The 14,386-nt window shown below is 38.6% G+C and overlaps 1 protein-coding gene and 1 non-coding gene across 3 annotated transcripts; both read left to right on the top strand.

Moving 5' to 3' along the window:
* Window positions 9,987–10,060, top strand: TRNAT-AGU. Its single transcript has one exon. It is a non-coding gene; the product is annotated as a tRNA-Thr (tRNA).
* Window positions 10,087–12,807, top strand: LOC107605616 (mitochondrial outer membrane protein porin 2). Of its 2 annotated transcripts, XM_016307551.2 has the most exons (6): window positions 10,093–10,267; window positions 10,359–10,426; window positions 10,994–11,107; window positions 11,372–11,458; window positions 11,540–11,748; window positions 12,279–12,807. In XM_016307551.2, the coding sequence occupies exons 1-6, from the start codon at window positions 10,213–10,215 to the stop codon at window positions 12,583–12,585; spliced, it is 840 nt and encodes a 279-aa protein (XP_016163037.1). In that variant the 5' UTR covers window positions 10,093–10,212; the 3' UTR covers window positions 12,586–12,807. The 2 variants fall into 2 exon arrangements, with proteins under 2 accessions (XP_016163038.1, XP_016163037.1); XM_016307552.2 differs by lacking the exon at window positions 10,359–10,426 and having other exon boundaries at window positions 10,087–10,267.

Here is a 14,386-nt window from a genome sequence, read left to right as displayed (position 1 = left end):
AATCTAGAAGCATAGAATATAAGTTATTTTATGATTGATGAACAGAATTATAGGTCTTTATTCGACATAATATTAGTCCCTCATCGACAGTTGGGAGATGAGAGACCGGGAGGTAGAGCGGGGGGGATACATCAGGGGAGGAGGAGGAAGAGGATTATATCATCGATTGAAGGATCCGAGGATTTGGACTAAGGAAGAATATCATCGATTAGAAAAGGATTCTTTTACTGTTTTTGTAGATAATTTGCCGGAGGATATCTCTAAGAGGGAATTATATCAGTTATTCTGCTGGACGGGGAGGATTAATGATATTTATCTATGCAGAAAACAGAAAAGGGCGATGGCATACTTATTCGCTTTTGTTCGTTATACGACGAAAGGTGGTGCTCTGAAGGCTATTGCAGAAATGAACCAGGTCAGGCTACGTGGAAAAATAGTTTCAGTGGGAGAAGCTAAGTTTCGAAGAAATGTGCAGGCGAAAACCCAACCGGTGCTGATAGATACTAGACCACAAATACAGAGGAGGCCGGACAGGACTCTTATGGAGCATGAGCAGGCCAAGAATCCCGAGGGAGGGGAAGTGGTGGAAGGGGACACAGTTGGTGTTAGGCCGGGTAAGGGGAGTATGAAAAGGGTTACAATACCGGTAGTGGCAGCGAATATGGAGTGGTTGACCAGGAGTTTAGTTGGCCACACCCTGAAACCTGTGGAATTTCGATCCTTAAAGAGGGTAATACACACCAATATGCCTCATGTGGAAGATGTCCGGGAGATCGGGGAGACAAAAGTGTTATTAACTTTTGATACGGTGGAGCATGCTGATGAGGCGTACACGTTTAAACTAGATACTATGCTACAAGTCTTTCATCGGATTAGGCGTTGGGAGGAGACAGAATGTGGTGGGTCTCGCAGAGTATGGTTGGAGTGCTATGGATTGCCGCTTCATGTATGGTCGTCTGAAACTTTCGAGGCGATAGGAGGCCTATGGGGAGACGTTCTCCAAAGTGCTGTTCCAACAGGAAAAGGGGCATCATTTCGGATGGGAAGAGTTCAAATTGACACATGTGAGTTTGATGAAATTCGGGAGTGGGTACGAATTGCTATTGGGGAGAAGGAGGTTGCAATTTATGTGAAAGAGACTGGATGGGAGGAAGGAGAGACTGGGAATTTGGTGGCACAGGAGCAGCTTTGTAAAGGGGGAGTTGTGGAGGGGAATTGTGAAGATAGCCGGAGAATGGGGGAGCATTGTGAAGATAGCCGGAGAAGGGGGGGAGCTGCATTGGGATCCGGCGGCAGACTTGATCACCGGAACTGGACAGGGGGGGACCAGGACAAGGGTAGCATAGTCAATTCTCAGGTTCTATTGAATGATATGAACGTTGATTTTTTGAAATTCAAAAAGATTGGAGCAGAAGCAGAATCGGATAGTGGTTCCCGAAATAATGGGAAGGAGGTTGTGCAGAGATTTGGTGGGTGTGAGGAAGGAGACTCTGACAAAACGGTTACACAGGAGTTTAGTACTGGGATAGGGAGAGATTTTGGTCCTAAAGGTTTACTAAATGGGCCTTGGCGCATGGGGAGACCAATAAAGGCTAAGTATGGACGCTGTTTAGAGGGTTGGGAGTTGGGCCATGAAAACTTAGGCCCAAACTTACCTAAACATGGATTGGGGGCATGGGAGTATGAGGATATAAATATTGGGTGGGGGGAGCCGGGTGGGCCTCTGGTGGGCTGGAAGGGAGAAAACCGGGTTGCAATGACCCGGGATTTGCTGCGTTGGGCAGAGGAACGGGGCAGTGGGAAGGGTTTGGCTGGTGAGACTGGGTGCGGCGCGACCAAATTCGGTAGTAGGAAGGGGGCCGACGGACGATCCAGGAGACCGGAACAGAGACGATCGCAGGCTGGCTTCGGGAACAACGTGACTGATGGGCAGGGGAACGTGCAGGGGAGGAGCGAAGTTGTGGAGGATAGGAGGGCTGTGTGGGTTCTTCATGATGCGTCTGGGGGCGGCGGTGTGGAGTTGGACTTGGCGACCGCGGAGGGCGACGCTGGACGGGACAGTCCGGCTGAGCAGGGACGGTTGATGGCGGAACCGGATGGAGGCGCGACTGGAGATTGTCAGGGGTTTGAACAGGGGCCTGTTGTAGAGGTGGACTTTGCAGGCGCGCCTTGCGGTGTTCATGAGAACATGGAGCAGGTGCGGGCGGCTCCAGAAGGATTTGTTGATGGAGGGAGGGCTGACCAGGATACACATAGTCAATTGGATGGGTTGGGAGGGCTGGCGACATCCTTGAGGGAGGCCCACGGAGAAGATGAGGAAGTCCAAGGATTGGGTAGGAATGATGAAACCTGTGAGGAAGGGGCTGGATCTGGAATAGGAAGCGGCGGAATCACTGAGGGAGAGGATAACCGCACCTCCATGGAAGCACAAGCCAAGGAAAATGAGGTTACATGGGCACTGGCGGTGGAATCTGGTGCTGTGTTGTATGATGAGGAAGTGGATATCATGAGTATTTTGAAAGCTCAGAATGAAAAAATAGAGAAAAAGCGAAAATTGGCAAAACAAAAAGAAAAGGCAAGAAGGAGTCGTCCAAAGAACAAGCCTAAGGTGAGTAGTACTTTGTTTAAATGATTGTAAGCTGCTGGAATATAAGGGGTTTGAGGGGGGACAGGAAGTTGGGCATGGTCAAAATGTTAAAGAGAAAGTATAATCTAAACATGGTAGGCTTGATTGAAACAAAAAGAGAGGATATTTCGAAATATGATGTTGGTAGGATTTGGGGTAACAGTTCTGTAGAGTGGGAGTTTGTGGAATCTGTTGGGGCAGCTGGGGGGCTTCTGTTGTTGTGGGATGATAATATGTTTCAGAAAAAGAATTGTTATAAAGGAGAGAGATGGTTGTGCATTGAGGGAGTAGCCAATTAGTTTGGTGGGATGTGTGTATAAGGTGATATCGAAGGTGCTGGTGAGAAGAATGAGGTCAGTTATGCCAGGATTGATGGGTGAGACTCAGACTGCATTTGTGAAAGGTAGAAAAATCCATGATGGTGCTCTCATAGCATGTGAGACAGTTCATTGGCTCAAGGCAAGGAGAAGGAAAGCGGCAATTATCAAGCTTGATTTTCATAAAGCATATGATAGAGTCAGATGGAGCTTTGTGGATATAGTACTTCAGAAAATGGGATTTGGACAGCGTTGGAGGAATTGGGTGAAGGAGTGTGATACGTGCTTCAAATGTTCGTGATATGAAGAGTTCAAGAGTTATTTAGAAGATATTTTAGTTTACATTTTTAGAATATTTTATTTAATGTATTTTGATTTTGTTTATTTAATTACTAGATTGGGCCTTATGTTTATAGGCTTTAGGGTTTTCTTTGTTTTAACCTAATAAGAGGTTATAAATACCTCCTTAGCTATTGTAGTCGTAGAATAGAATTTTTAGAGGTTTCAAAACCCTTTTTCGGTTTCGTGATGAAACCATGGTGTACACAATTGAGGTTGAGGAGTCCCTCTCTTGTTACATCGGGGAATTGAGTAGAAGGTTGAGGAGTCCCTTCGATTCAATTTCCAAACTATGGCGTTGACAAGTTAGGTTGAGGAGTCCCTTTCTTGTTGCGTCAAGAAATTGGGTAGGAAGTAGAGTGATTCTCTTTGTACTCAATTTCAATCTATCCTTTTTATTATTATTTTTATTTCAATGTATCTTTTTATTCAGTTTGAATCCTTATTTTTTTATTTATCTTTTATTTCCGTATCAGAGTGTGTTAGCACGGCCACTATGTCTGTGCTGGTGAATGGGTCACCATCCAAGCCGTTCAACATGGAAAGAGGCCTCAGACAAGGGGATCCACTATCTCCGTTTCTGTTTGTTTTGGTGGTCGACGTGCTGAATCGGATGGTGGGAGAAGCGGTCAGGAATGGGCGTATTGAACCGCTGCTAGTAGGAGGTGAGCAGGTCGGATTGTCGCACTTACAATTTGCAGATGATACGATTCTGTTTTGCCCCCCGGTGACAGAGACAATAGTCAACTATAGGAGACTGTTGCGGTGTTTTGAGTTGATGTCGGGACTGAGCATTAATTTTGAGAAGTCAAGTTTGATATCGGTGAATTGTGAGCAGGATTGGGTAGACAATGCCTGTAGTTTGCTAGGGTGCAAGCAAGCGGTTTTACCTACTAGGTACCTCGGGATTTCTTTGGGTGCGAATCCGCGTATGGTGAAGACCTGGAAACCAATAATTGATAAGGTGGAAGAGAAACTTAGCCTCTGGAAAGCTAAGGTTCTAACCAAAGCGGGCAAGCTTGTTCTTATTAGATCAGTTTTGAATAGCCTACCTATCTACTACCTCAGTCTATACAAGATGCTAAAGGCAGTTGCGGATAAGATGATTGCATTGCAAAGGAGATTTATGTGGTGTAAGGGGGATGGTAAGGAGGGTATCCCGTTAGTTAAGTGGGAACTGGTTCAGGCGCCGAAAAAAGTTGGGGGCTTGGGGATTGGGGATGCAGTAATTCGAAACACAGCACTCCTGTTTAAGTGGTGGTGGAGATTCTCAAAGGAGGAGTGCCCCTTGTGGAAAAAGATTTAAGCAGGCGGTTCTACCTGTAAGGTATCTTGGGATTTCTTTGGGTGCGAATCCTCGGTTGGTGAAGACTTGGAAACCGGTTATTGATAAGGTGGAAGAGAAACTCAGCCTCTGGAAAGCAAAGGTTCTAACCAAAGCAGGTAAGCTTGTGCTTATTAGATCAGTTTTGAATAGTCTACCTATCTACTACCTTAGTTTATATAAGATGCCAAAGGCAGTTGCGGATAAGCTGATTGCATTGCAAAGAAGATTTATGTGGTGTAAGGGGGATGGTAACGACGGTATTCCGCTAGTTAAGTGGGAGTTGGTTCAGGCACCAAGAAAGGCTGGGGGTTTGGGGGTTGGAGATGCGGTGATACGGAACACAGCGCTCTTATTTAAGTGGTGGTGGAGATATTCTAAAGAGGAGTGTCCCTTATGGAAGAGGATTGTATGCTCGTGCAACAACCTGAATCCTGATGTAATGCTAGTAAGCCAGCAGCTACCAGATAAAGGAGGACCCTGGAAAGACATATGTAATCTTAATATAAAAGAGCAGAGGATAAAAGACAAGATGCTTAATGGCCTGGCGATGGAGATAGGGAATGGGAGGAGTACACTGTTTTGGGAAGATAACTGGCTGCAAGGTGGCCCCTTGAAGGGGGCTTTTCCAAGATTATATTCTGTTTCAAATCAGCAGGGATCACTGATAGGGGATTGTGGTTTTTGGGATGGGCTTGAGTGGATATGGAATTTTCAGTGGCGGAGAGAGTTGTTCCAATGGGAGCTGGAACTGGTCCATCAAATTCATGAGCGGCTAAGGCTGGTGAAGCTGGTAGATGGTAAAGATGACAATTTGTTTTGGAAGTTTGATCGTAAAGGAGTCTTTTCTACCAAGTCTGTTGTGCAGGTTCTACAATCGGAGACGCTGTCGGACGAGATAACGAGTTACAGTTACACAAGTTCAGTGTGGAGAGGGATGGTACCGCCAAGGATTGAGCTGTTTGGGTGGTTTGTACTCATTGGTAGAGTGAATACTAAGGAGAGATTGAGTAGACTAGGTGTTATTAGACTCAGTGATACTCTCTGTGTGCTATGTAAGAAGGAAATAGAGTCGGTGGAGCATTTGTTTCTCCTCTGTGAGTACACATGGCAGGTGTGGTGCAGGTGGTTGAGTTCTTTTGGGGAGGTTTGGTCTATGCCTGGGACCATAAGGGAACTATTTGAGAGGTGGACTGGTAGGCATAAGCGGAAACAAGAGCAGAAGAAGTGGTTGCCGGGGTTCTTTGCAGTTATTTGGAACGTTTGGATGGAACGTAATGCTAGGATTTTTCAGAATCAGGAAACAGGTGTGGACTTTGTAATAAGAAAGACATTTCTGAGCTACAATGAATGGACTGAGAGGGAAGCTGTTGGTGGTTGATGGTGATTCCGAAAGCTATAGGAATTTATGTTTTTACATGATGTTCTTATTGTTTATTTTGTTGCTCCACATTAGTGTGTTGAGCTTATTTTGATTCAAAAAAAAAAATAATGCAAGATTATCATATGAGTTAAATTTTAAAGTAGTCTTTAAATTTGTAATTGAACATCAAATTTGTCTTTAAACTTAAAATTGTCTCAAATTTATTCCTAAACTTAACACCGGTCGTCCCTAAAATACTTTCTATCCATCGTTTGTCACACTCACATCACTAACCACACGCCAAAGACAGAGCTTTTCTCAATCCTCCCTGTCGCTGCTTCTCGTCGGCCTCCGTTTTGGGTCGCGCTCCTCTCCCCCCTTCCCCAACCTAATCTCTCACACCCACAGCACTCAAACACGACAGAAACAGAGCACAAAACCTCAACCTTCTCTGCCGTCGCCTCTTGCCGGCCTCCATCTCGTCGCCGTGCCATCGCCGTCCCCTCTACGTCATTGTGTCGTCTTGTTTCTTGCTCTTACTGCTCGTTGATGCCTTCCTCTCACTGCCCATCACTCACTGCAACCTCCCTCTCTACTTGTTGTCTTCATTGCTCGCACATCTGCACTCTTCTCTTGTCGCCTCTCTCCTTTCTGTCTCCTTCTGCCTCCCTCTTCTCTTTTCTGACTCGGTTCTCTCCCTTTGCATGAAGCTAAAATGAGTTTTTTTCTACACTTTTTTAGTTATTTGATCATTGTCGTTTAATGTTTTGGGTGATTGTTAATACTGATTCTGTTTTAATATAGTTACAACAGTTGATTTTTTGTTATTTTTTATTCTATAATTGTTGCTATTTTTTGTGATTGTTAGTTATTTATTTTTGTGATTGTTGCTGTTTAGGTTATGTCTGTGTAAGGAACAAGATCGAGATGAATCTTATGAGCATGCGAGAATTAAAGATAATGTTGTTGTTGTTGTTGTTTCTGCAGTGATTATTGGATTTGAAAGGTGAGAGTAGTTGAAGAAGAAGAAGAAGAAGAAGTAGTGAGCGAAGAAGAGAATCCTGTGAAGATAATTTGGAGATTAGGGTCTTAAAAGGAGAAAAAAAAGACTAAATTGCAAAAAATAAAGTTTCTTCATCACGTCAGTTAGCCATCATAATTCTAGCGTGATAGGAATCAGTCCAGCTCAACTTTTTGAAGACAAGCAATGGATGAAAAGTTCTTCGGTATTAAGGTTACGAACGAATTCAAAGCTCAATTGCAAGTTGAGAGACTACTTTAAAAATTAACTCTTATCATACTTAAATATAAAGTATTTTTTTGGCATTATTTTTGGGCTTATGCTGTACTAACATAAAGGGCTTTAGTAGGGATATACGCGGATCGGATCGAATATGATATCCGCATTTTTTAGTGTCAGATCCGATCCGTACATTTGCGGATCGGATCAGATCGGATATCGGGTATATCCGCATAATTGAACATTCTCTTTTTAATCATATTTCTATGTAAAATAAATTCAATAAAAATATTTCTTTCACACTTTTAAACCTATTTATTCCTAAAATATTTTTAATCAATTTTTTTCCTACTTTTTTTAATTATTATTGTGCGGATCTACAGATCCGCGGATGTAGAGCTGATATCCGCGATCCGATCCGTAAAGAGTGCGGATAAGATCCTATCCGATCTAATCAGACTGCAAATCATATTGTATCCGCAATTTTTGGATCGAATACGGATACGATCCGATCCATAATATATAGGTTGTTAGATAATAACAAAAATACAGAGATCAGGTCCAAAAAAAAACAAAAAACAAAATTACAGGGAGCAAAATATTATTTCAACAAATATAAAGTATATAAAAATAGAATAAAATATTTTCAATTTTAATAAATACATGTTATATTTAATACTCTCATTTAGTTTGAGTCACTTTCAGTAAATGAGATACGACAAGTTAAAAAAAATGAAATAGCTATTTTATTTAGTCATTAGTTTAAGCTTCCTTAAAAACTTCAAAAATTTTATCAATAACAATCTTCTGAAATTTTTTGGGGTCAAGCACCCTATGAAAATACCGTTATAAAACTTATATACATAATTTATGGAAATATTATTGTAATAATTAATATATTTAAAAATTAAAAAAATTTTGTTCAAATTTATATGCACATACTTATGGTTATACTTATAATAAAAATTTATAATTTTTTTAAAATATATCGGTATACTAAATTATTGATATTTTAGTATTTTTTAATCGTAATGTTAATTATATACATTTTTTATAATTAAAACCAACAGAAAAAAATCACGAAAACACCAATATACTATACTAGCACATTTTAAAGTTTTCCAAAACTAACAAAATATTTTGCTAAAAATTGTAGGATCAATACTTAATAAAATTTATATGCATTTTGCGCAGCTTTCCGTATACACTTCACGTTTTTTATTGATTCTTTTAAATTGTCATTGGTTTCATGTTATTGTTTGGCTTTAGTTTCTTACACATGTTTGGCTTGTTCAAAGCAAAATGATTTACATGACCAAAACAAAAAACACAAAATGATTCATTAATGGATTATTCCAGCATGGGGCTTTATGAAAATAATTGTTTTTAAAGCATTAACTTGTAGTAATGAGTTTATTTAAGAATTTGTTGCTAACCAATGAATTACTATATGCATAAAGCGATATTAAAACTCGACACTTATTTAAATAAACTAGTGAATTAAGTAGCTAATTATTATGTCAACCCAACTTGGTTAAACTTGCCTTTGTTACGATAAATTACATTCTCAATGAGTTATACGTTAGATAGAATTTGGATCCTCTAAAGTTTAAATTTCACTTTAGAGAGTAAAGTGTGATCTTCTATCCTTGAATAGTTTCTCTTTCATATTTATTATTGGTACTCCCACCTATGAAATCAATGGTGAGAAATTACACTTTACTCTATAAAGTGAAATTCAAACTTTAGAGGATCCAAATTCCGTTAGATAATATATCAAAGTAGTGGAAGGTAAAAATATATACAAAAATAATTTTTTTTTTATTTTGGGTCATGATACAAAAATACTTTTTAAATACAATTTTCTTCTTTTTGGACAAGGACCCGGGCCGATAACCTGAACCAAGCCCAAAAAAAAAAAGAAACTCCAAGCCCCCAACCCGACCCGGAGTTCAAACCTACGTTTCCCTCCCCCCCTTGCGCGACGCCCTCCATTGCAGCAGCTTTCTCTCAGCCAAACGACTAGATGATCGGAAGCATCCAGGCGAGGCGAAGCTCTGATCGCCGGCAGCATCTTCGAAGCTCCAAGCCCCTGCATCAATGAATTCAGTGCTCGGCATCCAGGTCTCCCTCCTCTTCTTGTCCCCCGATCGTCATCTTCATCCTCGCCGGCACGACCTCGACGCCCTCCCGTCGTTGTAGCAGTATCCAATCATTCCCATCTCTGAAGGAGGTTGCCTTTCCTGGGAGTCCAAGTTACGCCCCTATCAGGTAATTGTTCCATGCTTCTCCGATTGGACTTCTGGATTTGATTGCTTGTATTATTTTTAAACTATCTGATTAAGTAATAATTTTTTCCATGGACAAATTATTTGCAATGATTAGAGCTTGTCTGATAGCTAAAGCTTCTGCTACTGTACTTGATATTGCATGAATTAATCCTGTAAATTCTGATTAAATCTTTCGTTTGTTGTCTCTGAAAACCACTGCTATAGCTCGTATCCTTTCTGAATGAAGCATCCACATTTGCCTTAATCCAATCCGTAGGGGGTGGTCTCTTCTTCTCCTTAGTAAAATAATAAGTAGATAGTTCAGATACAACAAACTACTATTTATTCTAAAACTAACTCTTGACATAATATGCCTATATATATACACATCAGAAAAACAGACTATTATTTCTTTAATGGAAAATACTACTAAGTATAGAATATAAATTTGGTTTTATCAAAATCAATATGCATTATTATATTATATTAATCCTGCATAGCCAACAAGCTCTCATAGCTCAGTTGGTTAGAGCACCCGTTTAGTAAGCGGGAGGTCTTGAGTTCGACTCTCAACGAGAGCACTTTTTTCAAGCCCTTTTTTTTGGTCAAGTGAAGACGTCGTTTGGGGGACGCCAAAGAGAAAGGGTTTTACCTAAACCCCATTCTTCCCTCTTTTCTCTCGTTCTGCGTGTTTTTCTCTTTCTATGCAACACATCCAGCTTCAGATTCAAAAATGTCAAGCAACAAAGGACCTGGATTCTTCTCTGCTATTGGCAGCAAGGCCAGAGGTAAAAACCCTAACTCCTCCTTCTTTCTTCCTCGCACTGATTCTGGTTCTGATTCTCGTTTTCAAAAATCGCGTTTTTCCCCCTCCTGCAGATGTCCTAACGAAGGATTACAACGCTGATCACAAACTCACTATCTCTTCCTCCTCCAACACCGGTGTTGTGCGTTTTCCTTCATTTTTAGCCGATCCTTGATTTCCAAATCAAAACCAAATTTGAATTTTTTTTAATATTCATTTCGCCATGCTCCATTTTTTTGCGGTTCAAATTACATGAATCATTATTTCCGTTGTTCGTAGTTATCCATTTCAGAGATAAAACTATTGCTTTTTTTTCTATTTTACCGTACGAGCTCGTTTTTGAAGTAAAGAGTTATTATTATATTCGAATACACTGTAGGAGTTATAAGGATGCCAGTGTAGGATATAGAATCTGAAATTCTGAATTACTATCTTTTTTATGGTAGTTTTGTAGTTTGGCAATTATTATGTTTATGTCCAATGTGGCATAAAGGGGGTGGTATTTGGTTGGTTGATAATGGGAAATATTTTACATTGGTGATATATTGATATGTCAAAATTAATCTCATAGAAGTTGCTGTCAGTGTAATAGCAATTATTGGTTAGATGTTGTAATTGTATGATTTGTTTATGAGGTGTAATGGTGTATGCTGTTGAGATTTATTGGCTGCTATTGAAATTTGTTTTTTGTTGTTGATTGTAATTTCAGGATTTGAGTTCCACATTGTTGAAAAGTAGAGGACTCTCATCTGGAAATGTGGCTGCGTTGTTTAAATACAAAGACAAAACGGATGTTCATGTCAAAGTTGATACTGAATCAAGTGTATGTAGCTCTCTCTAATTTCTTTCTCAAGTGTATGTTGCTCTCCCTAATTTCTTTCTCTCTTTTTTTAAAATTTTTTTGTTTATATTCCTTATTTGATGCATTGCTCCTATATCTTTTTACCTTTTAAGAAGCTATGCACAAATCCTTAATCCTTTCTTTTTAAATGACTCTAACTAAAAGTGGTGTTATTGAAATTAATATTTTTAAAAAAGTGATCTTTTGAAATATTATGCCTTGTAGTAACTGATATCTGTTCTGTAGGTATTGACAACATTTACTATATCAGACATATTGCCTTCTGCTAAAGCCATTGCATCCATACGAGTACCTGATTACAACTCTGGCAAGGTATTGGGATTGTTTGGTATATATGATTGGAGAGAAATATATCATTTTGGGATATTAGTAAGTTGTTGTTTTTTGATGCAGTTAGAGGTTCAGTATCTTCATGATCATGTGGCTTTTACTACTGCCTTTGGTTTCAATCGTTCCCCTACAATTGATTTTTCTGCAACAATTGGGACTCCTGGCATTGCATTTGGGGCAGAAACAAGCTTTTCAACGGCTATTGGCAAGTTAACAAAGTACAATGCTGGTGTTTGCTTGAAAATGCCGACTTCCAATGCTTCAGTAATTTTGTAAGTATAGAAATACTTTTAATTGTTGAATGTTAAATTGACATAAGTAATGCATTTTTACAAAGTCAAATATAAGTTAAAAGGGGCATGCCCTCAAAGCTATGCCCCATAGCGCATGGGCGCTTAACTGGTCATGGGTTTGAGGAGTGCAAAGGATAGATGTACAGAGCAATCTCTTGGAAGCAAAGAGGCGATTCCAAGATTTGAACTGTGACTTTCACAAGCCATGCCCTCAAAGCTAAATATTAAATTCGGATGATTACTTTATTGGAATGAAATTCCTTCTTATTTTGGTGGGATGTTTTTAATCAGAGGTTCTTTTCTTGTTTCTTTATACTTAAGCGTTCAGCATGTAAGATTTTGCTGTTGCAACTCTGGTTGAATAACTGTTGGTTTACATGTATTGATTGTTTTGAGATTCATACTTTACAACTTATCAGGGTGTGAGTAATTTGCAATGTCAATGTTCAAAGAATTATGCCTCGGTATATAATTATTTCCTCCCTTTCTTTTTCTGTATACTTTTGTAGAGCTGACAAAGGAGACTCCATGAAGGTAATGTATTTGCATCAGCTGGAAAAGTTGAATGGGGGCGCCGTTGTAGGAGAGATTAGCAGAAGGTTCTCTACCAATGAGAACACATTGACAGTGGGATGTTCATACGTAGTCGATACACAGACGGTTGTGAAAGCAAAGCTGAACAACCACGGGAACCTTGGAGCTGTGTTGCAGCATGAGCTTACAGACAAGTCATTCTTGACTATCTCGGGTGCCTTTGAAACGAAGGCTTTGGAAAATAGCCCCAAGTTTGGCTTCTCCCTTTTGCTCAAGCCATAAATGAATTTATATATAGTGATAATGCTAAATCTCAACAGATAAAATATTCCATGTTTTTTCCCACATATTTCTTCAATCAGGTAGAACAGAGTAAGAAAGTTTAGGAAATCGATATAGATTGTCGATGCCTTCAATTTTGTTCTTATTATATTCAAATGATTGATTGGTTGTATTGAGATTGTATTGACATTGTCATGGGAATGAAATCTAAATTATTGATAGCATCTAATTTGAAACTAATTATCATTAATTAATTTTAAACTTCTGGGTGTTGCTTGAATTTATGAAGTTTGGTCTTTCAGTGAATTCACAGTTCCATATGTTGCAATTTGCATACGCATTCACCTTTGTTGATATCTCCCCATAGTGAACTCACCCCTCATCCTTTGAGCTGATTTGGGCTAAAGTCCACTTACTTGCAATTAGTAGCGCAAAATTGTAAACACTTTGTAAGCTTCTTTCAAGTTATGAACACGTTACCCTTTTTGAAATGTTGCATTAATTGCATGCAGAATCTGAGCAATTATTGCCCCCTTCTATTTTTTAGTGCTTAGCAGTCTTTGTAGACTTCCTGTCTTTGTTATGGTTCATATTATAATACAATAATTCATTATCAGTGTGAGATCATAATTACGGATTAATATATAGGAGAATCAATATTCATATTTTTTTGACCTGGAAAAATAATGAGTATAAATTTTTACTTGCCACTCATTGACAATTATTTGTTAGCTTCTAAACACCGACATTATTTTGTAATATAATATATTATAACTGTTTACTTAAGGCACCTAAAATATTTAGAGATAATGACCGGTTATTGTCTTTTTCTGGGACCCTGTTCAATCAGTCTAAATTGATTCTAATTTTATAATTTGGGATACTTTTATTTAAGAAGATTCTTTTTATCCCTCTTAATGTAGTCCTAAGAATTGTGCCTAAAAAGTCAGCATTCTTTTATTTAAGCTTTGAAGGTGGACTCGAGAAATAGTACACTAATACTAATACTCGTTCCCTAGCCCCAGCTACAAGAAATGTAAGTTAAAAGTGTTGTTGGTTGGTACTTGGTAGTAGCTGGCAACCTCCACAACCATGAAAGCTTTATTTGCCATTTTGAAATTTCTATTTTCGATGTGATTTTGTAAGAGAACAATTCTTTTAAAATAAAAAATTGGTAAAATTATTAACTATTATTAAATTTATAACTTTTATTATGTGACACCTATACTATCTTGATCTATCAAAATGATTATATCTTTTGTTAAGTAGAAGTCAATAACATGCAAAATTTATGAGTTTAATTTTGATTAGCATAAAATATTGTTCATTGACATTGAATTAGATTCATTGTTTTATATGACTATTCCAGTAGTAGGCATAAAAATATAATTAATTAGGCTACATAGACGGTATTTAATTAATAATTGTGTATTTTCCATAATATTTTCAAAGGAAACTTAATGACCATTGAATTTTTTGGCCTATGACACTTGACATGCAACCTGTAATTGTTTTTTAACTGTCCTTAGTATTTTTCAAATGCCAATCGGAAACTTCATTTTATTTACTGTCTTTCAATTTAGGATTGGTCTTATTATAACTACTACTAAAATTCATCAAACCAATATCAAGCATTAATTCGAAATAACGGAAGTTCTATCATGATTTACTTATAGGTAAGTAAGATCGTTTATTTTTTAGTTATTAATGAAATTTTGGTGTAATACTCAGATAATGTATTTTATAGTATTTTTTAAAATTATGGACGGAAGGCGTATTGTATTGTCCCACCCCTATAATT

Source organism: Arachis ipaensis, chromosome B06 (genome assembly GCF_000816755.2).
Source record: "Arachis ipaensis cultivar K30076 chromosome B06, Araip1.1, whole genome shotgun sequence".
Taxonomy (NCBI): domain Eukaryota; kingdom Viridiplantae; phylum Streptophyta; class Magnoliopsida; order Fabales; family Fabaceae; genus Arachis; species Arachis ipaensis.
This window is presented reverse-complemented; position numbering and strand designations above follow the sequence as displayed.